At 51.3% G+C, this 24,498-nt stretch overlaps 10 protein-coding genes across 10 annotated transcripts; 6 read left to right on the plus strand and 4 right to left on the minus strand.

Annotated features, from left to right (window-relative positions):
- Nucleotides 1-542: 542 nt before the first annotated feature.
- On the plus strand, nucleotides 543-1,662 carry STEHIDRAFT_106625 (NAD-P-binding protein; the record flags this gene model as incomplete). Its single annotated transcript, XM_007298503.1, has 4 exons — nucleotides 543-711; nucleotides 784-1,153; nucleotides 1,222-1,580; nucleotides 1,640-1,662. 4 exons carry the CDS (start codon nucleotides 543-545, stop codon nucleotides 1,660-1,662), a joined length of 921 nt encoding a protein of 306 aa, XP_007298565.1.
- A 312-nt stretch (nucleotides 1,663-1,974) lies between these two features.
- STEHIDRAFT_47956 (P-loop containing nucleoside triphosphate hydrolase protein) lies at nucleotides 1,975-3,711 on the minus strand (the record flags this gene model as incomplete). The annotated part of the gene is made up of 7 exons (XM_007298022.1): nucleotides 1,975-2,125; nucleotides 2,193-2,322; nucleotides 2,385-2,474; nucleotides 2,535-2,803; nucleotides 2,865-3,178; nucleotides 3,240-3,550; nucleotides 3,615-3,711. The coding sequence occupies 7 exons, from the start codon at nucleotides 3,709-3,711 to the stop codon at nucleotides 1,975-1,977; spliced, it is 1,362 nt and encodes a 453-aa protein (XP_007298084.1).
- A 1,192-nt stretch (nucleotides 3,712-4,903) lies between these two features.
- On the minus strand, nucleotides 4,904-6,908 carry STEHIDRAFT_48067 (uncharacterized protein; the record flags this gene model as incomplete). Its single annotated transcript, XM_007298031.1, has 7 exons — nucleotides 4,904-5,338; nucleotides 5,392-5,421; nucleotides 5,477-5,985; nucleotides 6,046-6,177; nucleotides 6,245-6,413; nucleotides 6,491-6,675; nucleotides 6,746-6,908. 7 exons carry the CDS (start codon nucleotides 6,906-6,908, stop codon nucleotides 4,904-4,906), a joined length of 1,623 nt encoding a protein of 540 aa, XP_007298093.1.
- Nucleotides 6,909-7,134: 226 nt separating this feature from the next.
- On the plus strand, nucleotides 7,135-9,879 carry STEHIDRAFT_126869 (uncharacterized protein; the record flags this gene model as incomplete). Its single annotated transcript, XM_007298504.1, has 10 exons — nucleotides 7,135-7,285; nucleotides 7,373-7,509; nucleotides 7,580-7,777; nucleotides 7,841-7,917; nucleotides 7,987-8,069; nucleotides 8,129-8,387; nucleotides 8,441-8,541; nucleotides 8,599-9,401; nucleotides 9,465-9,709; nucleotides 9,774-9,879. The coding sequence occupies 10 exons, from the start codon at nucleotides 7,135-7,137 to the stop codon at nucleotides 9,877-9,879; spliced, it is 2,160 nt and encodes a 719-aa protein (XP_007298566.1).
- A 745-nt stretch (nucleotides 9,880-10,624) lies between these two features.
- On the minus strand, nucleotides 10,625-10,912 carry STEHIDRAFT_45105 (uncharacterized protein; the record flags this gene model as incomplete). Its single annotated transcript, XM_007297876.1, has 2 exons — nucleotides 10,625-10,683; nucleotides 10,732-10,912. Coding segments are annotated over 2 exons (240 nt in total), but the record flags the coding sequence as incomplete, so codon positions are not given.
- A 1,131-nt stretch (nucleotides 10,913-12,043) lies between these two features.
- STEHIDRAFT_117086 (uncharacterized protein) lies at nucleotides 12,044-12,735 on the plus strand (the record flags this gene model as incomplete). The annotated part of the gene is made up of 3 exons (XM_007298505.1): nucleotides 12,044-12,084; nucleotides 12,294-12,414; nucleotides 12,492-12,735. Coding segments are annotated over 3 exons (406 nt in total), but the record flags the coding sequence as incomplete, so codon positions are not given.
- A 792-nt stretch (nucleotides 12,736-13,527) lies between these two features.
- STEHIDRAFT_70389 (glycosyltransferase family 2 protein) lies at nucleotides 13,528-14,859 on the plus strand. Its single transcript, XM_007298060.1, has 7 exons — nucleotides 13,528-13,689; nucleotides 13,764-13,863; nucleotides 13,917-13,951; nucleotides 14,009-14,084; nucleotides 14,148-14,173; nucleotides 14,252-14,446; nucleotides 14,506-14,859. The coding sequence occupies exons 1-7, from the start codon at nucleotides 13,538-13,540 to the stop codon at nucleotides 14,723-14,725; spliced, it is 804 nt and encodes a 267-aa protein (XP_007298122.1). The 5' UTR covers nucleotides 13,528-13,537; the 3' UTR covers nucleotides 14,726-14,859.
- Nucleotides 14,860-15,118: 259 nt separating this feature from the next.
- On the plus strand, nucleotides 15,119-16,261 carry STEHIDRAFT_143462 (uncharacterized protein). Its single transcript, XM_007298506.1, has 4 exons — nucleotides 15,119-15,246; nucleotides 15,329-15,584; nucleotides 15,641-15,729; nucleotides 15,797-16,261. Exons 1-4 carry the CDS (start codon nucleotides 15,133-15,135, stop codon nucleotides 16,106-16,108), a joined length of 771 nt encoding a protein of 256 aa, XP_007298568.1. The 5' UTR covers nucleotides 15,119-15,132; the 3' UTR covers nucleotides 16,109-16,261.
- Nucleotides 16,262-18,288: 2,027 nt separating this feature from the next.
- Nucleotides 18,289-18,909, plus strand: STEHIDRAFT_34921 (HCP-like protein; the record flags this gene model as incomplete). The annotated part of the gene is made up of 3 exons (XM_007297867.2): nucleotides 18,289-18,600; nucleotides 18,663-18,788; nucleotides 18,850-18,909. Coding segments are annotated over 3 exons (498 nt in total), but the record flags the coding sequence as incomplete, so codon positions are not given.
- A 417-nt stretch (nucleotides 18,910-19,326) lies between these two features.
- On the minus strand, nucleotides 19,327-21,129 carry STEHIDRAFT_88640 (PEBP-like protein; the record flags this gene model as incomplete). Its single annotated transcript, XM_007298170.1, has 7 exons — nucleotides 19,327-19,526; nucleotides 19,596-19,894; nucleotides 19,965-20,016; nucleotides 20,072-20,150; nucleotides 20,208-20,378; nucleotides 20,434-20,507; nucleotides 20,541-21,129. The coding sequence occupies 7 exons, from the start codon at nucleotides 21,127-21,129 to the stop codon at nucleotides 19,438-19,440; spliced, it is 1,353 nt and encodes a 450-aa protein (XP_007298232.1). The 3' UTR covers nucleotides 19,327-19,437.
- Between the last annotated feature and the right edge of the window lie 3,369 nt (nucleotides 21,130-24,498).

The following is a 24,498-nucleotide window of genomic DNA, read 5'->3' on the forward strand; positions in this document are numbered from 1 at the left end:
GTCATCGTGTCGAGAATCTGGCTTGGTATGTTCTATCCTTCTTGGACCGTTCTACGTGGCTTGATGTGACCCTCTCCTCATAGACCTTACATAATTATTCAAGTTCTTGTTTCCCGGCTGAAAACAACATTTGAGCTTGTTTTCGGCCAAGCCCCATGACTGAGCTTAGCTTATCTCACATACCTTCTAGGATGGACTCGACTGCTCCCACAGAGGTGAATTTGAACACTCCGAGAGTCGACCACCGCACATCGATGACTCGGAGAACGGTATGTATACGACACACAACAAACGCATGCCCTTGTTATCTATGACCGAACTGCTCGTCAATCGAAGATCTCAGGACTTCTACCCTCACGCCTCATCACGCTTGTTGTCGAGATAGGGGTCGTCGCGGTCAGGTGCATGGTCTATGGAATGGTGCATAAAAGCACTGACTCGAATTGCGGGGTAACGTCCGTTTCTCCGTGCCCACTGGCAACATCTGGCACTGTAAGATCTACTTCCCTTGAAGCTTTCTTCGCACTCACTCCTCAGTCAACATGCCTGGAGAAGGAATGGTCTCCCGCGAGGAGCTCACGAAACGATCTATCCCAAAATTTCAGTTCTCGACCGAGTCTAATCCTCTGACTGCGCCACCCGTTATTCCTCTGGGTCTGTCTGTGGCCCAACGTGCTGCTGCTCGTTTTGCGATCAAGGGGAATGCTATCGGTGAGAGCTGTGTCTCCAAACCCAAATAATATGGACATTTGTTTATGATGTACTTACGATGTATGGATATAGTGACCGGAGGTGCAGGAGGTATAGCTCTCTGCGTCTGTCGCGCTCTGCTCGAGCACGGCGCAGGTGGTCTTTCCCTATTCGACCTCCCATCAACTCTCGAGACTACCATAGCCTCTCAGGCCGTCCAGGCACTACGCGCCGACTTCCCCAACGCGAAAATCATCACGCAGCCTGCAGACGTGACGAACGAGAAGATGCTGCAAGATGCCGTGGATGCGACGGTGGAGAAACTTGGGAGTGTGAATATCCTGCTTTGTTTTGCGGGAGTGGTAGGCACGCAGCATGCGGAGGATATCAGACCTGAGCAGTGGCGGCGGATGATAGAGATCAATGCGACGGGTACATGGTTGTCCGCCCAGATTGTTGGAAGGTAGGTATCGTCTTCATTGGTACGACTGCTTTCTCGTGTAGCGAGGGCTGATCTCGGCTCTCCTTCAGACAAATGATCAAACAAAAGACGTCGGGGTCCATCGTCTGTACCGCTTCAATTTCCGGCCACGCGGTCAACTTTCCCCAACCACAGGTCGCATACAACGCTTCCAAAGCCGCCGTCATCCATACTGCTCGTTGCCTCGGAGCTGAATGGGCTCATCACGGTATCCGCGTGAACAGTGTCAGTCCAGGATACATGAACACCATCCTGAATGAGGGAGACGGGCTGGCGGAGGCTAGAGCGTTGTGGGCGGAGCGGAACCCGTTCGGAAGGATGGGTGAACCGGAGGAGTTGGCGGGTGTGGTGGTGATGTTGTGTAGTAGTGCGGGGAGCTATATCAATGCTACGGATATTGTCGTGGATGGTATGTGCATATCCCATCGTGGCCGCAACTTGTTGATGTACTCACATGTATCATTGCAGGCGGCGCACTCCCAGTCTACTGAATCAATCGCAAATAGAGCACATAGAAGTCTAATCTCACGAAGCATTTGTAGTCTTACGTCTTCCAACAATCTATGTCGACGGAATCAAAAGTTTTGTAGAGAAATTCGTATAAGTATCCACTTACTGGACAAAGTACCCGGGATTTCTGTCACCTAGAATGGTACGTATGGCCACAAATAGCTTGGTCCTAGTGTCATAACCGCAGGGTGTGTGTGGGTTCGTACATAGGTCTACACCGGTATCATGTAGCCCTCAGCGAAATAAATTACAGTGAAAAGCTCCCAACCATACCCAGTACACAAGACCGAGCCCTAAATACCCACTCTTCTCCTCGGTGTCTGCGTGACTCTGGCTCCTGCCCCGATGCCCGTATGTCTTGGAGTTCCGGGAACGACAATCTTCGAAGCTGAACTACTTGCAATCTTGACCGTCTCTGCTTCCTCCTTCGCCTGCCGCGCAGTTCTATTCGCAAAGACACGTCAGTAAGCTGACTAACTGATATTCGAACGGAGAAATGAAGGAGTCTTACGCTTCACGCTGTTTGGCCATCTCCGTCTCGAGTTCTGCACGCCTGGAGAATTCTCTGTCTGCTTGACGGCGGTTTCCTCGCTCATCGAAGTTCTTCTCACGGACGGAATAGAACACAGAACCGAGCTCGGCTGTAGATGCGTGTATCAGCCAAGGGTGGAACTTGCACGAAAGCAATGAAGGATGGACTTACCAAGCCAATAGGGGTCAACGGCTGTGACCTGGGTCATGTACTCCTTCGAGGTCAGGATCAGCTCGTGGTAGATGACATATGACGGGGTGTCTGCGGAGGGCATTCATTAGAAAACTGGTGCAATGAAATTGTAGGAGGAATGGAACGCACATCCGAGCCCATACAATGCACTGGTTGGGTGCAAATGTGTTGGTAGACCGGAGCGTATATTCACGAACTCGCCGATACCCTTGACACGAGCGGCCTGGTGGAAGTATCCCGCGGTGATGGCTTTGCGGATCATATCAAAGTCGGTACCAGCGGAGACGATGTCCATCTTCTGGAACTTCATGATATCCTCAAGTTGAACACGGACTTCACGAGCTTTCCTGAGGAGCTTGGGGTGTAGGAAGTGTTTCATGGACCAATCATCACGGTAACTGTATATACCATGAGTGTTCGCCAATGAGAATGCAGGGAAAAGTAGATGAGATCGCATACCCATGACTCTTCCACTGATTGAACACGTTCAGCAGCGTCAGATGATCACTTTCAGGGACATTGAACTTCTCCCTTGCCGCGTCCGCTTCTTCCATCCTTTCCTTCGGCCTATAGAACACACTCGGGACGGAAAGCATCGACACGATGGTCAACATCTCAGACGAGCACTTGTACTCGACGGAGGTGATGAGCATCTTTGCCATGGACGGTTCCATCGGAAATTCCGACATCTTGCGACCAATAGGCGTGAGGTCGCCGACGTTGTCGAGGGCACCAAGTACCCAGAGCTGGTACATGGAGTTGAGAATGTTGGCCTGGCAGAATGCGAGGTCAGTAATTCGTCATATCAAAGACGAGCTGGAGATATAGACATACCTGAGGAGGTGGATCCATGAAATCGAACTCCAAAAGATTCTTGACTCCAAGACTTTTCAACAGCAATACTGTATTCGCCAAGTTCGTTCTTTGAATTTCCGGGATCGTGTTTTCGAACAGCTCATTCCTATAAGCCATCTCCGTGTACAGCCTGTAGCAAAACCCGCTTCCCGTACGTCCTGCACGCCCAGTACGCTGGTTCGCGTTCGCTTGGGAAATAGGTGTGATCTGTAGAGCATCCATGCCGACCTTAGGATTGTAGACTTTGAGCTTGGAGAAACCAGCGTCGACGACATAGAGGATACCATCAACTAGTAAAGGGGTATGCGCATGAGTTTATTCATTATGGCACAAAATTAGTGAAAGGTGACTGACCAGTCAATGAAGTCTCTGCAATATTTGTAGCCACAATGACCTTTCGCCGCCCGTCCGACGTAGGGTCGAATATCTTGGCCTGTAGATCTGCAGGCATCTGCGAGTAGATGGGCAGTACTGCTAAGGGGGCAGGATCATCCAGTTGTGCAAGTCGCTCTGGTTGCAAGTTAGCAAAATTGCTGAGAACGCGATGGCAAAGCGGGTATATATCATACCTTGAACGACCTGACAAGTGATCTCGATATCCTCCTGACCGGTCATGAAGACAAGAATATCCCCTGGAGGAAGCGACAAATGGATCTGGAGGACTTGCTTCACGGCGCTGTCGACATAATCTTCGCAGGGCGACTTGGAGTGGTAGGTTTCGACTGGGAAAGTACGGCCAGGGATCGTGAAGCATGGCGCGTTACCGTAAAAGGTTGAGAACTAATAAAGAGACCGTTGAGGGCAGTGCAACAAGCAGGTAAACGGGCGAAGACACACCTTCTCAGCATTCATTGTTGCAGATGTGACGATGAGCTTCAGATCTCGTCTCCTTGAAAGGACTGTATATGTCGCTAAATTTAGGTGTATATCCACCGAGAAACGGACAGTAACTCACTCTTCCGTAGTAGACCCATCAATACGTCAGTACTGAGCGAACGCTCGTGTGCTTCATCAAGGATAATGACGCTGTACCGATCCAAATCGCCTTCATTTAGGGACTCGCGAAGAAGCACACCATCCGTCATGACTATATAGGAAAATCAGTCGGGTGAATTTTTGAATGCGACAGAGAGGCAGAGACTCACACTTAATCTTCGTTTCAGCTGACGTGCAATCCTCAAACCGGATAGCATATCCGACCAGAGACCCAAGCTTGCAATCCATCTCCTCACTAACACGTTTGGCGACAGACATAGCGGCGACACGACGTGGTTGCGTGCATCCAACAATGCCATGCGAGCAGTAGCCGTCCTCATACAAAAACTGACCGAGCTGAGTCGTCTTTCCGGATCCAGTCTCACCGACGACCACAACGACTAGATCTCTCGTCAGAATTGAAGGGCTTGACGCAATAAAAGGACTGACCTTGATTATCCCGGATGGTCCGCAAAAGGTCCTCCCGACATGCGAAAGCCGGGAGATACTCTCTCTGCTCCTTCAACGTCCGGGACTTCGCAAAAGAACTGACACCCGCCGAAGACTTCAAATGTGTTGCAAACTTGGAGTCACCCTTGTAGTCCTCCTTCTCCCCATCCTTGGCCTTGGCCTCCGCCGCGGCTGTAAATTGCCCGAACCGAAAAGAACTACGTGAATGTCCAATCTACGCATCCAAGCCCACGATATCTCGATAAAAGAGCATGAACTAAGGAATGGAGCTTACCCTCAGCTTCTGCTTCCTCATCTTTCACACCCATGATGTTCCCTAGGCTCGTCCCGCCCAACGCAGCCAGTTTTGCGGCAGCCTTCGCGCGTTCTGCTTGCTCTCGCTTCTCCTTCACCAAGGCGCTGCCTTTCTTGGAGAACACAGCTAGATCAGATGTGGGATCGCGGATGGGGTTAATGGTATCAAGCTGCTTGGTGTACACCGTCCGGCCATCAAGAAAGGGCGGTTTGAGATCATGGACCATAACGTGAACCGTGGACTCGGAGTCATCTTCGAAATCAAGGTCGACACCTTTTCGGGTGGCGACACCGGAGGTGACCATCCGGTTGGCTTCCCAGAGGTCATTGTCGGCGTTCTACGCAAATCATGAGTGGTGGGCGCATTTCAGAGTCGTTGGAAAGGACTCACGTATTGCGCCTGCCTGGCCGAGACTTTCTTCTGCAGGGGATGTGAGATAATTACAGGAAGTAGGGAGCAGTGAATGGGCACGTACGACCTGTTTCTTCGCGATCTCAGCCTGCTTAATCGCCGCCAGATCCTCATACTGAGCCAATGGGTTGTGCTCCTCATCACCCATTAAGCCTCCTTCTTCCGCACCCGAATACCAGTCTCTATCCAGACGGATTTGCTCTTCCTCCCACTCCCGCGCATCCATCACTGTCTCCTTATCATCATCCGGACTACCGCCCCTCACAGTCCGGGGCGTTGGGGCGTCCCATGCCCGGCTTTTCGCGCCACCCCAGCCTCCGTCAGAGCCTCGCTGATTCCGAGGTGTCGAATCCCAACCAACATCGGGTACACGCATGGAGGGTCCGTCTTCGCGTCCACCACGCTCAGAACGAGGTGTAGCGTTTGCATCCCAGGAGCGAGATTCACGATTTCGATTATCGTCGCGGTTACGGTTATTATTGCGCCCGTCTCTGTCTTTATTGGAGCGACGTTGAAAGTCACCTAAACCGCGAGGACCGTCCTGACGCTGTTCTTGTTTGGCAATGATTCCCTCTGCACATTATGCGGATGATGAGAAGACGCTGGAAGAGAAAAAGGATGCCATGTGCGCACCTCTTTGGCGTTCCCTGTTCGCTCTATACTCTTGCAAACGGGCTTTACCTGCATCCGACAGGCCTGTGCCATGTGAGGGGGTTTCGGCACCTCGTTGTCGATTGTTCATACGAGACGCGGGCAGTGAGGGAACTTTGGGGTCGAGAATAGCGTATAAGTTACTGTGAGATTCGAGAGAAGTAATAGATGGACAACATACCTTTGAAGACAGGCTCATTGTCGTCGTCTAGACGTGGCCTCTTTCGACTTCCCTCATCCTTCGCAGCCGCGGCCGCCCTCTTCTCTTGTGCAAGTCTATCAAGTCCCAGCACTGATGTCCTAGGCGTAGGTGGTTCTAGTGTCCTTGCGGGTTGTCGGAATGTGTGACGCTAATCAACAGGAAGGCCAGAAGTACGAACATCCTAGTCAGTGAACTAGCCAAGGTGACTGATGTAGCGGGACGCACAGAATCTTTCCTCATCAAACCACCCTGTCTAACGGGCTCTGGCTCGAGTACGTCACTATCGTGGACCGTGATTCCTGGAACTGGCTTCGGAAAGTGGCCCGTCGTTTCTTGCTGGGAGTGGGCTATAATCTCGGAGTAAATCTCGGAGAGGAAGTTGTCCTTGAATTTGTGGAAGGATTTAGCAGCTAAAGGGTAGCATGATATTGCACTGTCAGGGTAAATACAACGACATACAGATAGTCGGAAATATCGCACCTTTGATGAAGCCCTCCTCCGAGTTTGTCTTAGCAATGTCAGTGACGCGGGTCGCGAGCAGGTCATTGGGGTTGACGAGGTTCATGACTCGAGAAAGTTTGATAGCCAACTGGTGATTGAAGTCATTCTGTGGCAAGTCTTGTGCTGAAGAGGTCGAGGCCATGGTGACCAATGGTGCTGCTGCAGTAGTGTACGGTGGTGGTCAGAGGGAAGAGGCGCCACACCTGGTTGTACGGAGTAGGGTGACATTCAAACTCCGCAAGCACCGTGCTCGGTTGTGGCGTGGCCGTTTCCCTCCACAACTTGTGCTTCTTTCTTGCGCTTGCCATTCTCAAAAGTTCTGTTCTCCTTGGGCTGAAGGTCGGACGTTCTTAGTATTGACCTCACAAATGTCTCGTAGGACGCGTTCGCAAACCGGGAAGCTGCCGCCTCCTCGGTTGTCGGCCGACAACGCTGAGAGTAGCCAAGTGTCGACAGTGGCGATCGGTGCTACGCCAACAGAACCACGGCAAAACGACGATTCACTTGAGGATGATGATGGTGAGCATTCATTTGTCCTGGAAGGGTTATAGTTCTCGAATGCTAGCGCACCGTGGCGGAACTGATTTTCTCTTTGATATGACACAGACCCTCCTCCAGCAAAGCGAGCGAGAAAGCGACCGCAAGTGGACAACACGAAGACAGTAAAGAAAACAGGAGGGAGAAGGAAAAATGCAGGCCGTTTGAGTATTCTACCTAATATGTCTCTGGACATACTTCTTGAGGTGTGTGCATTCATGCCTGTCCGTCCCGTTCTACTATCTCTAATAGAGTTGTAATTCGTCAATGAATCAGATTTTTGGTCATCTCGCGCCTGCAGATCTGCTCAGCCTTTCGCGCGTCTCAAGCTCGTTTCAGAAGCTGCTCCTCGACTCTAGCTCCCTGTTTCTGTGGAAAGCTGCATTCGGGAATGTTCCTGGATTACCTGCACCTCCCGAAGATGTGTCCTTAATAGAGTGGACAAATTTAGTATTTGGGGGCATATTGTGTCATGTACGTTCATGCCCAAGACTCTTAACGACCCCCAGTTACTGACGACCGTGGGTTTTGTCCTAGCTCTGTCGCAACAAACGAGTTCTGAAGGTGGACTTTATGCTTCGCCGTCGTGTGTGCGGTGATTGCCTGAACCAACAGTGCGTGGATCCTCTAGATTTTCTAGATTTCTATGTTACTCCGGCTCAACTCATCCGTGCCATGTCAAGCCTGTGTCTGTCTATTCAGGAAGAAGTCTATGAGAAAGCTCCGAATTCTGCCGAGTTCATAGATTATGTACCATACACCATGAGTTCGTCGTTCATCTTGCTCAACCGCTAATCGTAATTGACTTTGGAACCATGTATATAGTACGCTCCAAGGAAGGGCCCCGCCGCGTCTGGTGGGACGAGGACCTGATAACGTTTGAAGACAACCTGAAGTCGATCTGTCTCATCAGTCTGACCGAGCAAGGCAATAGGAATGAAGCTCTCGATCAGTTTTTGGAGGACAGGAAAACAGAATTGGAACGTAGAAAGACAGTCGCAATTTTGTGGAATGCATGGGTTGAAGAAGGCGCGACACACAGAGCGGCTGATAGGCAGGAAAAGAAGAACAAGCGCAAGTCAGAGTAAGTGGCATGAGGTCTTACCTTGAGTTATATCTGCTGACATGTCTTCTCAGATTTTTGAAACACTGTGTCGCTCTCGGATACGAGGAGAGAGACTGCTGGAAAGTCATGCAGATGAAGTCAGTGAATAACGAGACTCGTTTCACTGAGCAAGGTAAGTCTATTCCAGTACATTTCAATATTACAACACTCTTGCTCACAAGACAAACAGCTTGGGAGTCTCATCTTCCAACCATACGTCCTATGTTAGAAGAGACTAAGGCCTTTCGATTGTCCCGCGAGCTTGACAAGCGGCGTCGGACCCGTTCAGGCATGGTCAACAAAGTGTACCGTGAACTGGTCAAGGCTATATTGCCCGATCCGCTCACATTTGCCTGCCTCCCGAACTCTTCCGAATTTTCCACCTTACCGAAAATGCGCAATCTCATCGACGACGATACGGAGGCGCATGACGAACGGCGAGCGCTTATTCAAACAGAGGGCGAGAAACTGCGACCTTTGCTCTCAAGCCTGGAAGCACAGCGTAGGGCAGCGATCATCGCCCGAATGCCTTCCAAAGCGATCCCACCAGGATTCGATCCCGCTCTTTTGCAAGATCTGCCGCCATGGCAATCGACTCTGCCTCCCGCTTATGCCGCCTTTGAGCTAGCAACCTCTGTTTTCCGTTGCGGTGGACAGCTTCCACATGACCGTTCAATATTCAGGTCTAGGAAGGGACTGGAGAAGGCCATATTCGGCTTGAAGGTCTTCGCTCATAAATGCCAACACTGCAAACGTTTCGAGGCAGACGAGCTCGTTACCTCCAGCTTACCCGTGTTTGATGACTATGGGAGGAGAATTGTCCTTGCCATTTTGGAGCGACTCAGTCTGGACTCGAGCCGGACGACGGCCGCTGATCTCGATCGACTGGATGCCAGGTTTCTCTGCCTCAATTGTCCTGTACAGCACGAACATGAAGGGTACCACCGCCGGCGAGGTAAAAGGGGGCGAGCAGCACTAACCTGGCGAGAATTGGTAAGCTCATGCGTATTCTAATTTTGGTCTACAGAACTGATCGCAAGCTTCTTTTTGATTTAGTTGGAGCATACTTTGTCTGAAAACGAGAAGTGTGCTGAATCTCATATGGAGCCTCTCTTCACCGTAATGGACGACACAGTGGCTACCGAGATCAGGCTGCGTGAGCAGAGCAGTGACTTGTATGGGTTCGAGATGTGGGGTCCATGGGGGTGCTCACATTGCCACCACCATATTGAGCAGATGGGAGGAGATATAGTAGAATGCTGGCTGAGGCGCCCCGAAATTGAGCAACACTTGAAAGACGCGTAAGTCTTCAATCCTTGTTTTGTTCTCGCCCGATCTGAGCTTTCGTGTGCGTACGTCTTGCAGGCATGATATGGACAATCCTATGATATATCGAGATTTCTTCCATCATCCTCGATGGGGTCACCCTGACCCCCACCTCAGACCTCTCTGGCACGTCATGGAGGGGTAAAGGCATGGAGTCAGTATGGGCATTCACGATCGAGAGCGAGCTTTATCTCCCGTCTATCTTCATGCAGGCTATTGTACCAGCCTTCGGACGTAGAGTTCTGTCCATTTCTATTCATTATTAATGCTATAATATACGTTCGTGCTAACACCCGTTCAGAGATGTCCCTGTGTGAAGCCCCCGCGTAGCCGTCACATATCCGCAATAGATACTGGTTATGACTCGGGTGTGAAGCGGCATCTACGTCAACATGCACCACGACGGTATGAGCGCACAAAATGCGAGCGTCAAGACCGTCGATCCCTGAAAGGTCTCGTCCAGGTGCAGCGTGCATCGCGAGTACTGGCCTCGACTGCTGAATCTTCGTGCCATTTGCTGATCGATGGCGCTGCATCTCCGTGCGAGTTTCCACCATCTATTTGAACCTCTGCAGAGGCAAGCGGGAGGTGCAGAGACGTCGGCGGCTTTTATGGTTTACCTGTCGGGCAGTCAATGTGATCATTAGCTTTAGGCCTAAAACTTTGAGTCACGACTTTTATATGGTCTGATGAAACTTCGATACGGGACATAAATTACTCACTTCGACATGTTCCGCGAGGAACCCCCTCTACCAACCAAACTACCAAACTGCCACAAACCACAAGACCTCACATCATGTATACAATCGGCTAGCCTCGAAATCCCTATCCAGATCGTCGAGCACTGTCCCGCTTGCAGCAGCTGCTAATGCCGCATCCACACCAGCCGTCTCCGCCTCGATGCGTTTGATCATCTTCCAAGGTATCATCACTTGACCGACATAGCGACCTCCCTCTGGCTCTTCATCGGGTTCTGCGCTTGTTGATGTTTCGGGACCATCAGCAGGATCAGGTTTGGTTGTGGAGGAGATGCGGAACTCGTCGGTGTTGACGAGGAGGATGTTGAGGTCTTTGTCGGTGCCTACGAAGGTGCCGAGGAAGATGCGATGGTCGGTTGTGGTTATGCGGAGAAGAGAGCGGAGAAGTGCTTGGAGGGCTGCGAGCGAGGGAGACGATGGAAGTTTTGGAGGCTCGGACATGTTTTAATGAAGTACTTCAGGCCGAGAGCAACCGCGCTGATGATGAAGAGAGGTGGCGACTGCACAACGTCGATGATGAGTACTAGTGGCGAGAGCAAGAATAGATTTCCAGGCGCATGGCATATGCCTAGGGAGGTCCGATCCAAAATCGCCGGATTTTGCCCTTTTTGTCCGGACCGATTTGGGAGCGGAATGTACGCACTCGGATCGGGTGCCCTGTTTTGGAGGACATTTGGTACGCATTTCGTATCGGACCTTGCCCAGCATAGAGCTCGAAAATATGTGTTTTATTTGTCATTATGTGCGCACCTCGTCGGCGAGTGTTTGGACCGGATCTCTCACGAGTCATTTTTATCTCTTTTGTGCGCACTGTGGGCTATGGTAGGATCGGACCTCGCTGCGAGCTCACCACTTTTGTCTCGTTTGGGATCGGACGTGGGGTACTTGGGAGACCGAAAATGTACGCACCATGATCAAACATGGAACCACTTTCTGACCCAAAATTGTCCGCACCGGGATTGGACCTCGCCCCGCATATGCCATGCGCCTAGATTTCCTGTTCCGTTAGGACAGGTCTTGAGACGAGCTTTGTCACAGCGTCACGTCACGCCTCTTCGGTGGCGGTGGCGTCTTTAGAGGTTTTAAGAAACGGGCCCAGAGTTCATATCTGTCTGACCGGATTCTTGCTCCACCTGGAGCGCCAGCCCCGCATATGATGAAGGCAGCAGAGTTCGGAGTATTCCGCCTCAAGCCTTCGGATGCTGCTGAGGGTACTATAACATGTATTTTCCTTGAGCAACTTCAGGGTATGTTTTAATGGGGCAGGTACGTAGTATCCCGAGAGAAATATAAGAAAAACTGTCATGGAATAAAGAGCGGACAAGGTGCGCTCTGTGCAGAGGTGGCGCGAAGTCGCTAGAGTGGAGAATGGAACTCAGGGCCACTTTGATCTCTGGGTTCTCCAAACACAGCGTAAAGCCTCAGAATCCGCCGGCCGGATATCTTCGGCGTATTCGCTGAATTTAGGAGAACACGCCGGGAATACGACGAGAATGTCTGAGTTGGCGTGTTCTTGTAAGTTTTGCAAGATACGGACTGAATCCGCTCAGAATGTCGCAAGATGCGACCAGGATCTTTGCGAACACGCCCGGGTCTGCTGTAAATAGACGGCATTGCTTGCACGCCAGTAATTTCCTTTTGTAGACCCTCTGGTTTCATTTATCGCTCCATTTTCGAGCATTTTGAAATGTTCACATACGGCCAGCCAGGAAATTAGGAAAATAATACTAGGAAACAGCTTCCATGAAGCATACACTACGGACAAAACTACATATGTACAATGGGTCACGACGAACGAAAGCGAACGAACCCGCTCTGCTGAACATGATTATCCAAAGCCGCCCACTTCATCGCTTGCCGCTCTGCCTCAGAGCCCTTGGACTCGCACAACATCACCCTGGATAGTTCGATATAGCCAGATAGTATGGACTACAAAAGACTTGACCTAGAATGCTAGCGAGGAAAGGAAAGGACAACGTCAGACGCGCGGTCACGGAAGCAAGGGGTCACTGGGTACTGCTGGGACGCACCTTCGCCTCTTTGTAATACCTTCAAATGCACCTGCACCCCTTGTCCTGACGGCATCCAGGTGCTATATGAAGCTATAGAACCAAAAGTGTATCAGTATGTCAGTGTGTCAGCGTGCTCAAAGGAGGGAACAAGAGAACAATCCAGAGTGAGGAACATGGAGGAGCTCACTGAGGGAGCAAGTCGGCACAAAAAAAAGTCTAAGTCGAGCCCGAGTGACCTCCGGGCCTGGATAAGCGGGGTCGAGAACCTTATTTTCTCCAATGTCAGGCGTATTCTCGTATATCTTGGCAGTCGACAAAATTCCTCAAGGATACACAAGAATTGGATGAGAATTTCATCCCGTCGTGTTTTCTTGCGTTCTCGGCAGACGCGGCACGGCGCGTTCAGGGAGATTCCCGTCGTATTCCGTAATTGGACCAGAATATGCCCTCGGCGAATTCTGGCGTTTTACGCTGTGAAAGCTCTGTCCCCAAACCGCCGTATCTTAAAACCTCTTTTTTCCTGGGAGTCGCTGCTCGATCACTCTCGGTTCCCGGTCCGTCCCGGTCCTTCCGTCTCGTTCCGGTCAGTACTCTACCTGTGTCGTGCAGCGCTCAAATACAACTCAAATATGCCTGACAAGTTCGAACCAACAAATGTGGAACAATTACAGCTTACATTTTTCCACACGTGTGAGGATTCTAATGTTTCGATCCACGGGCATGCCGTGCTGGTTCTTTCTTTGAACGGTAGGTGAACGTGCTGTGAGCTTTAAACTTTTGTGGCGTTTTCGCCACAGCAAGGGTTGACAGTATCTTTTTTTCCAGAGATCATTGACGAGAAAGCTGGTCCAAAGATGTATTACAATTAGTCGGCCAGCGTTGTTCAATCTGAAGGAACAGGTCTGGCCCGGAGGGCGTGGAATGTCACGCGAAAGGGGGCGAAAGGGGAAAGTCACGTCAATCAAACCAAAGTGACAAATGCGTGACGGACACGTCGCGTCCCGTAAATGAAGCTGCTCGACCAGCGATTTCGATGAACCCATTTGAGAGCAACGCAGCCTTGAGCATGCAGGGCTCCTTCTCCACCCCGAACACGCACAAATATTCTGTCATCTTGCCCACATACAACGAGCGCAAGAATCTGCCGGTCATCATATGGCTGCTGAATAGGGTGTTTACAGAAAAGTGCGTACCGTTTGTACTGTACTGGACGTGTGGCGCATCGCTCATGAAGGTGTGATGTTTGGGGAAGAGTGTAGTGAGCTGAGCTGGGAGATTATTGTCGTTGATGATAATAGCCCCGATGGGACCCAGGAGGTCGCCTTGCAGTTAGCTAAGGTGTATGGAGAGGACAAGATCGTATGTTCCTTCGTTTCGTCCGGAGACATAACGAAACTCAATGCTGGTAACAGGTCTTGAAACCCCGGGCGGGCAAACTCGGTCTTGGGTACACACTGTTTGACTTTCGTCATAATGTCAATGCGTGCTGACGAGGAGCGCTCAGAACGGCCTATATCCATGGTCTCAACTTCGTTACTGGAGACTTTGTGATCATTATGGACGCCGACTTTTCACACCACGTATGTCTATTCTGTGCCTCATCTATCCCCAACTTGGCTCACACCTTTAACCCTCCTCTCAAGCCAAAATTCATCCCACAATTCATCCGGTGCGTTCCCCGTCCCAGTCATCGACGGTCCAGTGACGGACCGTTCTGACGTGGCGTCACCTACTTTACCACTACTAGCCTCCAACAAGCCCACAACCTCGATATTGTCACCGGCACACGATACCGCTCGACCGCTTCACCGCCACTATCCGGAACCCAGCCTGGTGGTGTACATGGCTGGGATCTGAAGCGCAAGATCGTCTCGAGGGGCGCAAATTTTCTGGCGGATACGGTGTTGAATCCTGGTGTCAGTGATTTAACGGGCAGTTTTAGGTGCGTTTTGGATTCCTTTTCCCCTTCGTGTGTTCGTTCTGAGCTGAGACTGTTTGCAGGCTGTACAAGGTCGCCGTGCTGCGCCATATCATCACCCTTACCGTCTCGCGGGGATATGTCTTCCAGATGGAAATGATGGTTCGCGCTAGGGCGCTCGGATACACTGTTGGTGAGGTGCCGATTACATTTGTGGATAGGCTGTTTGGGGAGAGTAAGCTTGGTGCGGATGAGATCGTGCAGTATATGAAGGGAGTGTGGTCCCTGTTTACTGGCGTATGAGAGCTGGTTCACAAGGCAAGGATGGAATGTTGGTGGTTGAGGTGATTATGTTGTTCCCGCAATGATTGTGGATCTGTACACGCTCGTTACATATACCGTATTTTGTTCTTCCTACTCTTCGCGATGATTGGTGCCACGAACGTCCTGGGCCAGGCTGGGCCACACTCACTCCCGATATCACATGTCACGCTCGGGCCCGATTCAGATGAGTCACAGTGGTCACTTAGAGTCACAAAAAGTTCAAGTCATGACGTCAGTTCCCCGTCCCCGCACTCGTCCGAATAAAAGCCTCACTCAGCTTTCTCTTCTCCTCCATTACCTGCCCCTCTTCCTCTGTCATCAATATCCCTTCACCCACAACATCACATACAAACTCTCTGCACCGCACCACACACTTTAAAGCAGACATGAGTCTCAGACAGGACTTGCTTAGACAGTCCGCTGTCGAGAAGAAACAGCCTACTTCGCCTCAGAGCGGGACATTTTCGCCAGAGGACTCGGAGGATGAGCTGGTCAACGTCGTACGTATCCTCTTATCCTGAACACACTCCATCATATGTCCCGTCTTATCCTCCGTCGCTCAATCCTCGACTGGAAATTTAGGTATCAGTACCAGGGACCCCAGCTCGTTCCCGCCCCACTTCCCGCCCGACATCACCCACCCGCACTGGCGCGTCCAGCCGCCCCATTCCTGGGCCTCTACATCTCGGCGCCTCTCGAACGAAAAAGTCGACCGATCCGGTGAGGGCGTTCCCTACCGAGGTCACGCAGCGGATCTTCAGGCAGTTGAGTATCAGGGATCTGGCGAGGGCGGGTCGGGTGAGTAAGAAATGGAATAACAGCCAGAGTATCAATTATGGTATGTTGGATAGTTCAACGTGGGTGGTCGGATGGCATGCTGACGTGGGGGTTTAGTTTGGTTCCAGCATTACAGGAAGGAGAACTTCCACGACGAGAGTCTTCCACCGGGGAAGTGGACGAAGCGTGAGTCGAAACAGAACTGGGTGAGTTTATCTCTTTACCGTGCTACGTCACGCTTTGTCTCACTGATCTTGTGCAAACCATCTTCAGCGCTCGATGTACGGCCAGATAGCGTCCAATCGTGAACCGGCAGTTGGCTACTCTCGTCCATTTGCCTCGTCTAATCGCTCCTCCGGTTACACTACACCGACGGGCTACCAGACCCCGAAAGAGATGCGTGAGGAGAAGTGGAAGCTGGAGAGCGAGGCGGCGGAGAAGCCGGGGAAGCTGGAGATGAGGGAGATGTACAAGGAGCTGGGTGGGAGGAAGGCGAAGAGTAAGGCCAAGTTGGGGGCCGTGGGTGGATCGAACGGGGTGAGGGATAGAGGTGGCTGGTTGGCCGGGGATGATGGGTACGACTAGCGGAATGCGTGGGTAGTAGATCTTTATGCGCTTGGTCTTGCTTGTATTATTGATAGATTCCTCCTGGATCGGTGTTGTGTTGTACTTCGAGCTTTGTACAGTAGATTTTTAGCGGCGCTCTCGCCCAATGCAATTGATGAAAGATATCACAGCCCCTATTACCCCTTGTGGGGAAATCTTTGCAGAAAATGGGATGGAAAACCCGAAAAAGGGCAAGGACAGCCAAGGGGTGAATGCTCCGCTTTCCAAAACGGGGTTATGGAACTGTCACTCGCAAGCAACGGGCGACGAGCTCGGATGACTGCTTTCGTCTCCTCCATTATTTTTATTCTTGGCGCTGGCGCAGCTCGTCCAACTCGGATCCATCAATCTCTTTTGCTTGAGGTTATATCTCAGGCAGCAATACCATGCCCGATTACCAGGTGAACCACGGCTTCCAGCTCGGCTTGAAACATGCAAGCCCGCTCGACACCCTCGTTCGCAGGACGTCTTCTAGACAGGCGACGAGACAAGCACCCGTCAGGCCGTTCGTAACACCACCATCGAGACCCCAACCGCCGTCAGATTTTTCATCGAACGCTTCCAGTCCGAACGACTCGTACTACGAACCGCGCCGGGAGGAACATCGGGACTACTATGAACACGAGCGCGAGCGGACTCTGTCGGGGGAACGGTCTCCAGTACGAGACGGACAGCGCTCACCGGCATCTTCGTCTCAGAAGGGGCTTTCTCGCCAACCTTCGTCCCCGCTGCTGCATACGCGCTTTAGGAACTCGACGGCAACGACTCAGTATAGCAGGAATTCGGTCGATCTGCTCAACCGGTACGCGAACTCGACTCTGGACGACTCACAGAGCTTTCAGTATCAGTACGCACACGAGGGTGAACATGACCATGGCCATTCTTACGGCGATGACGACAGCGTCTATTCCAATCCGCTCAAAGTCCGGGATAGCCGTCATCAGCAGCAGCAACGGGTCCAAGTTGACCATGAGCATTCTCATTCGCATATAGGAGAGAGTGGGTACGAGGACTTTGGGCAGCGCGTTGATTCGTACTATGCGAATGGCCCGAACGGTGAGCAGGATCCTTCGCGACGGGAGACGGTCAATGGGAGGCAGTGGGAGGGGTATGATGGTATCCCGTCGATGTACGGAGACGGTCACGGCGCAATGGGAATATCGGGTCAGTATCCGGAGGAGCAGGCCCTGCCACGCAGGAGCAGCGATGAACAGGTCGACCCCTATGCGTTTCACAACCAGCGCACAGAACCGTTTGTTCCAACCGTTATTGTGTCGCAGCCTGAGCCACCGCCACCAGCACAGGACGCGCGATATTCGTCTTCCGGATCCGACGATGCCTCTTCGTACTCCTATTCTTATCCTTCACACCCATATGCGAACGCGACCTCCCCGCAAGCGACGCCAACCCAAGGTCGAGCTCCTATCACCAACTCATATTTTTCCACCTCCTCCCTACCACTTCGACCAGCTCGGCCTTCCGACGAGGACAAACGACGTGTTTTAGAACGGAACGCTCATCGCTCACCGGCGCAGTCGATGCTCAGTCCAAACTCTGCTCGCCGGCCACAACCGAGAAGTGGCCCGCGCAGCCCATCGCCCCTAGCAGCGCCTCCATCCACCACATCTGCACCACCTTATATTTCTAGGACACGATCACATGGAGATCTCCCCTCATCATCATCATCCCCTTACCCTCCACCTCCTTCAAACCCTCACCCTGATTCATATTTCTCCTCTGCATCCACATCGACACCCCACCTCTCTACTGCAGACGACCCTGAAGCTATGGCGCCATCGAGACCTGCACCGATAAAGACGAACATTTCTCCCTATGGTGGGGACCTCAAGCCTGCGTCACCAGGCAGTCTTTATTCCTCGTATTCGTATTATCCCTATCAGAGCCCTGTGCCCTCACCTGTATCGGCCACCCACCGAGGCAATACCCCTCCGACGAACGACAATAACAATGGCGCCCCTCCACTCCTCCGCGCCACCTCCACTCCATCCCCATCTCCATCGCCTCTCTCTACAACCATACCTCGTGGCGAGCCAAACCTCACGAACCCACAGACCGCAGAAGATTTCCTCCAGCTCGGCATCACACACCACGAAGCCAACAGGCTCTCTGAGTCTGCGAAGTGCTTCGAAAAGGCGGCCACGTTACCGGGAGGGAACGGAGAAGGAATGTTGATGTGGGGTTTGACGTTGAGACACGGATGGGGATGCGAAAGTAATGAGAGGGCAGCGTTTGGATGGTTGAGGAAGGCGGCGGAGGCGGCGGTGGAGGATTTGGAGAGAGTGAGGTATGTGGTGGCGGAGGAAGCGGAGAGGGCGGGATCTGGTGGTGGTAAGGGTGTCAAGGCAGAGATTAGTGGGGCGATTAAGGGGGAGCTGGTGCTTGCGATTTATGAGGTCGGACAGTGCTTTTTGAGAGGATGGGGCGTGAAGAAGGATCAGAAGATGGCGGTGGTGGGTGCTCTGGGTTTTTTCTTCTTGATTTTGAAGAGGATGCTGATCGAAATTGTCTGTAGAGTTACTTTCGTGTGGCAGCGAGGCTGGGCGATGCAGATGCCCAGCAAGAACTCGCGTTCTGTCTTGCCAATGGGAAGGGGTGCAAGAAGGACCGGAAGGAATCGGCGAAGTGGTACCGCGCCGCTGTACGTTCGTTCTCGTTCTGATCCACAACACTGACTGATCCTGACGTTTCGTCAACTTTAGGTCGCGCAAGGCATGAGCGACGTAGGACTTCAGTGGATATATAAGGAGAAGTTCCAGTGACGATCTTTCGTGTCGTTCGCTTCCTTTCGTTCGTTTTCTGGATCTCTCAACCTACCTATGTTTTTATTACTCTGCGACACCGGACATCGTTCGCTCATATTCGTTCTCATGCTCATCTACCTCTCTATTCTTTCTCGCCCAACTTTGATCACCTTTTCAGCTGAGTTCCTTACAGGACTGTATATTTTATTTTGTTCTCGATACCCCGTCTTCTCTTCCATCACACTTCACGGACGTTGGCCCCCTCGGGGCTGCGGATACTTAGAGTTATTGTAGGCGCGCCTGAGGCAGTGTGGAATAGTGCTGTTGGGTAGAAATGCAAGCCTTAATTTTATTCGGAAGGCGCGCAGAAGTGCGTGCTATGATCTCTTATTATTGTCTCCCAGACTGTCTGCCTCGCGGGCTCGGACTGAAGAGCAGGGTGATGTGTTTTATTAGAAGTGTGGGAGATACCCCTAAAAAGTACGCGGAAAGTATGATACTGGACGATGTGAGGCAAGTCGACGAGCAGCAACGTTTTGTCTATGTCTACTGCTCCAGGAAGTACTTGCTCTTGCCCTTGATCTCTGCATAGGGATCAGGCTTGGGCATATGGCCGAACTTAGGCTCGGGTTTTTCTGCGAATGGACGCGTCGTCATTATCACTCTGAGCTCTGATGAAGAGAATGAACAGAAGAAAGACATACTGATGACATCCTGCCAGATCTTACTGGACGCCTCATCCCAGACAGACCTCCACATGTGCGCGCCGCCGCCGGTCAAGTTCAACCCGTACTTGGCTACGAACTCGCGGACGTTGAAGTCGAGCCTTGCGTCCTCGGTGAGCTGCGGGAGCGTGATGGGCTCGGTGGAGGATTGGGGAAGGAGGAGGAGGGTGTAGCGGTGGTAGGGCGTGCCTTTGGCGGGGTGGGGCGGAATGTATGGGACGTGTGGCGTGGAGAGCGAGAGTGGCATGGGGGTGGAGGCGGAGAGGGAGATGTTGGGTCTAGGGGGAGGTGAAAGCGGATAGTATAAGTGATATGATGGAAGAAGAATGAGAACGAGATAGAGCGTACTGGAGCCAATGAAGGTACGTCGTGAAGGACTGGCTCTCGGTGTCAGGGACATCTAATGGGGTGAGGTTTCAGAGAAAGAAGGTAATGATTATATACGAGCGTCGTACCAGGGTCCACCATGAGGAGGGTATAGAGTTTGGGCTCAGTGTGGAAGACCGTGGCGTAGACTCTTGGGGGATTTGTTGTCTACGGCATTCAGCAGTCAGTCCGGCTGCGCGTGACGGTGCTGAAGAATGAGCGTACCTGCTCGTTTACAAGATACACACCCGGTTCGACGGGAGCATAACGTTGCTTAGCGCGCGCACGCTTCGCCTCGCTGGTATGAGCCTCGGGGAAGTTGATACGTATATCAATGTCGGGGCGTAGGTCAGGAAGAACGTCCGGCACGACTTTCATTTGGTAAATGCGTTCCATCTAAGAATGTAGTACTTAGTAAGAGATTCAATTCACAGAAAAAGGTATAGCATACCAAGAGGTCAAGCGCACCCTCCTCTCTCCACCGTTTCTCAACCAAATGCCTGTACACGGGCTTGCTCAAGTCCGCTGTATCCAGGTCTCAAAACTAACCGCGCAGACAAGACCATAATAAGCACGCACCAAGACCATTCCGAGCCTTCCACCTCACGTCAGGCAAGTTGACGTGGCCCATGATATCCAAGATTTCCAACTTCTCCTTTGCCTGGACCTCCGCTTCGCCACTAAACTCTCCCTTGTCCAGCTTCGCGCGCAATTCACTGGCCTCCTTCTGCACAATCTTGGCGTCACGACTGATCACCCTCAACGCCTCGTCATACGCCGGCAACACTCCTCGGGCTATAGGTCTATGCCATTCGCGTGGTCGTTCGAGGCTGATGGAAGGTCGTATGGCGGGGTACATCGCGCGTTTTTTGCGGAGACGGCGGGTCTGCCATTTTGAAAGTGTAGGATGCTCCTTCCCAAGAGTCAGTCTAGCGGGCTTTTCAGTAGTGGTGGAGCTATTCGCGTCGCCAGTGGAGGATACAACAGTCTCCGAAACCTTTGCCTTGCCATTGGACCCGGTCGATGTTGGTTTGGAAGGGGGTGGAGGAGCTGATGGAGATGCCGGAGCAGACGATTGCAGAGTCGTGTTTGCCCTGGACAAGGGTTTCGTGATGGCCGAGATGCGTAGACGTCGAGCAGCGAGCATGATGGACAAGTGCATGCCTGGAGGACCGTGACCGCGTCGAATTTCACGAAACATGGATGAGTCTGTGCATTTGGCTCGGCAAGAACCGGGTACAGTGTTTTACCGGTCCTTTAGACATCACTCACCTCAAGGGGAGCTGACAAATATAATAAATAACCGGCACCTAGTTAGTTAGTTCGGTCGGCGAGAGCTTTCAGAATTTTTTGTACCTACTATATTCTGGGTATAAATTACCCGATTTGGAGCAGTCTGAGACCAATCTGAGATACCCTACGCGTTGGGTAGTCCGTGTCGTTGCTACCCAGTTGCCTACATCGTGTTTAGTCCATCCATTCACGCCGTATGAACACAGACACGGTATGTTCCAGTCAAACATCATGGTGTTGATATGATGGTTTTCTTTGGACAGAAGGTAGCCAATTTGCTGAGAATGTGGGCGAAGAAGAAGTCTGACCGGATATGTTGAGGTCTTCAGAGTTACGGTCTGAGACAACTTCGTTCGACCGTGCCAAACCACATCAAACTATATCGGACCTCAGCCGAGCCCGGCTGAGTTCGTCCGCGTTCGGCGTACGGGCTTGGAGCGGCGAAAACTCTGGCGAACTAGTTCAGATTTCATCAGATCTTGGACAACCTATCGCACTCAGATCCCAGACAACCTCGGCAGAGTCCAGAAGAGCTCGTTGTACTTAGTCTGAGCTCATGAGAGCTCATAAAAGCCTGATTAAAATTAAATCGGTCATTGTGGTGAGTGAGAACTTGCTCTGACCTGGTACAACTCAGGAAGAGTTGCGCGACTGAGGTCCACGCTGACGCTGGAGGACCAAATTCGACGAAGTTTTCTGAGCTCCGCCGAACGCGTCTGAGCGCGCCACCAGTCCACGTCCGTTTTTCCGGGCAGCCGGACCTTGGGCAACCGCAGACAGCCCCGTCGAACCTCGTCCGCGTTTGTCCGCGCTCGTCCGCACTCGTCCAACCTCGTCTGACCTCAGATGAGTTCAGACAACTTCACCGTACGTGGTTTTCTTTCATCCTCATTTGTATGATCTCATTTTTAAAACCGCTAAAGGACTATTGTCCGAGAAAAACCTTCATATGTTGAGCTACCTAAGCATAGACAAATGTATGGCATACAGGAGTACAGAATAGACACGAACGGCTGCCACATACTATGCCCCGACTGCAATACCCTCGTGCGCGTTGGCAACGGTGGTGTCGAAAACTTCAAAAAGTGTCGCGACCACTGCGGACTTCTAAGCTTGAGCGCTCAGATGGGCGGCTAAGGTCGAACGTAAGAACCCTAGATGCTGGGTTACGTGAGATCGGACTATAGTGTAAGAAGCCGAAAACCGACAAGTCAAAGTCGGTCCCGCAGAAATGTTATACCTTACCAGATAAACCGTTAAAGCTTTCAAAAACATGTTAAATAGAGGTTTACTAGGGTCCTCTATGACCCTTGTGAGTCACTTTTCCCAAATTCGGAAATTTTTTTGGGGGGGACTTTCCAAAATTGAAACAAAGGAGGAAAATCGCAATAAATCGAATATTTTATTCATTATATATTCATTCATGGCATACAGTGGTCCTGAGAATGCACAAGAAGAGCTCTGAAAGACTCAGAACTTCATTTTATGCTTGGGCGACGAATGTCTGACAAGGCTCTGGTCAGGTGCCACCGCCACACGAGGAGCAGCTGAGCTCTTCTTTATGGGTGAATAATCCTCATGTGTGTCTCGGGCTTGCAGAGCACATTGAAAACACACACTATATCGATATTGACTGCCATGGCTAGTTTTAGGAGAATTAAAGTGATTTTTATTTTGTTCGTCCATCGAGATTTGAAACAAACCCTCCATTTTTCTGAGAAGTGCTAAATCAACTCCTTTTGTCCATGTTTACTCCCAAAATTTTCGTCCTGCCGACGGCGGGTCAATATTCCGATACGCACACACATGCTCCTTTTAACCTTCTTACACCGTATGTTGGTAGTATCCGAAGGGTGGTTCCTAGGTCAAGATCGCGGTTTGGGCGTGATCAAGAGGTGGGCAACCTGAAGACTAGTCTGCACTCGAGTTTGGCAGGGCGCGCCGAACGATGGAGAGAGAACCAAGATAGCGAGTATATTCCAATGTGCCTGGTGGGCGTGGAGATAGACCGAGTATGTGTAGTTGAAGTTGTTGTTGGTAAGTTGTAACCGTACCAAGTGCAACAGTGGGCTGGTAAATATCCAAAAGTACCGGGTGACTAATGAGGAGGATCAAGTTTTTGGGAAAGTGAAGGTGGAAGTACCAAAAGTATATATACGTAGAAGGGGAAGGGACGTGTAAGCGTGGGAAAGGAGATACGTAAGCGTGGGAACAAGGATCAGTAAGCCAAGGAGAGGACGTGTCAGCGCAGGGTAAGCATAATGAGTAATAGTACAAGAAGGAGAGGCATGGGGTGCACGCGTAAGTGTCTGTAAATATAGTCCAGATATCCGTAGGAAGTGAGTCAACCGAAAGGAAAGGGGAGAGGGAACCGGGTCACGAGCGATAGAGGAAGGAAAATAGAGGAAAATGAAGAAAAACAAATAGGCCATGTCAGGACAGTCATGACAAAAAGCGACACATATCATCAAAGGCATGTGAGGGTAATGCGAAGAAGAAGAAGGGTACGGGTGGGAGAAAAGGTGTTCAAGCCATCACTGCCTTCTTCTCGAAATTGAAGCCGACCGCTGCTGTCACACCCACCATTGTCACCAGATGATGTAGCCTCTTTACAAAGAGTCCTTGTCCTAAGCTATTGGCTCTTTGCAAAGAGTGGACTGCCAAGATATTAAAGGCTCTTTATAAAGAGCATGGGCTGGTGGGTATTCTGGCTGGGAAACTGGCCGGAAAAATGGCTGGAAAAATGGCTGGAAAAATGGGTGGATGGGTAGGGGGTGGTAGGGGGTGGGGTAGGGGGTAAAATAGGGTAGGAAAATGGGGGTAATTGTGCAGCAGGGATAAGATAGATGTATACAGGGTTTAGGGAGGATGTATGGGGCTAGGTATGTGCTCTGGGGCTAGGGTAGATAGATAGATGGATAGGGATAGAATGGTGGACGATAAAAATACGGAAAAATAGGAAAATAATAGCAGGGATGTTGGGATTGATATACTGGGTACTGTGGAGGTGGATTGGTAGGGTAAATAGGGTGATCTGGGGGTGTTTTGGTAACTTTGTGAGTTTTGTAATTCAGAGTGAATGAATTGCAGGGGTTGGTGTTGTTTTGATGGAATTAGCTGATAAAAGAGTAAAATGTGGCCCAAAATTGTCGACATGAAGAAGGCTGATTTCGGCGGTTATTTGGCTTTGCTAAACATGTATAAATATATGTGAGAAACATAT

Source organism: Stereum hirsutum (assembly GCF_000264905.1).
Source record: "Stereum hirsutum FP-91666 SS1 unplaced genomic scaffold STEHIscaffold_1, whole genome shotgun sequence".
NCBI lineage: Eukaryota > Fungi > Basidiomycota > Agaricomycetes > Russulales > Stereaceae > Stereum > Stereum hirsutum.

What these genes read in the sequence shown, in the direction of transcription:
- STEHIDRAFT_70389 (XM_007298060.1), top strand. Translation starts at nt 13,538, where the DNA reads ATGAACCCATTTGAGAGCAACGCAGCCTTGAGCATGCAGGGCTCCTTC. An exon ending in TGTATGGAGAGGACAAGATC is followed by an intron (nt 13,864 to 13,916) that starts GTATGTTCCTTC and finishes TGCTGGTAACAG; the next exon opens with GTCTTGAAACCCCGGGCGGG. An exon ending in GATTTAACGGGCAGTTTTAG is followed by an intron (nt 14,447 to 14,505) that starts GTGCGTTTTGGA and finishes GACTGTTTGCAG; the next exon opens with GCTGTACAAGGTCGCCGTGC.
- STEHIDRAFT_143462 (XM_007298506.1), top strand. Translation starts at nt 15,133, where the DNA reads ATGAGTCTCAGACAGGACTTGCTTAGACAGTCCGCTGTCGAGAAGAAA. An exon ending in CAGCCAGAGTATCAATTATG is followed by an intron (nt 15,585 to 15,640) that starts GTATGTTGGATA and finishes GTGGGGGTTTAG; the next exon opens with TTTGGTTCCAGCATTACAGG. An exon ending in GTGAGTCGAAACAGAACTGG is followed by an intron (nt 15,730 to 15,796) that starts GTGAGTTTATCT and finishes AACCATCTTCAG; the next exon opens with CGCTCGATGTACGGCCAGAT.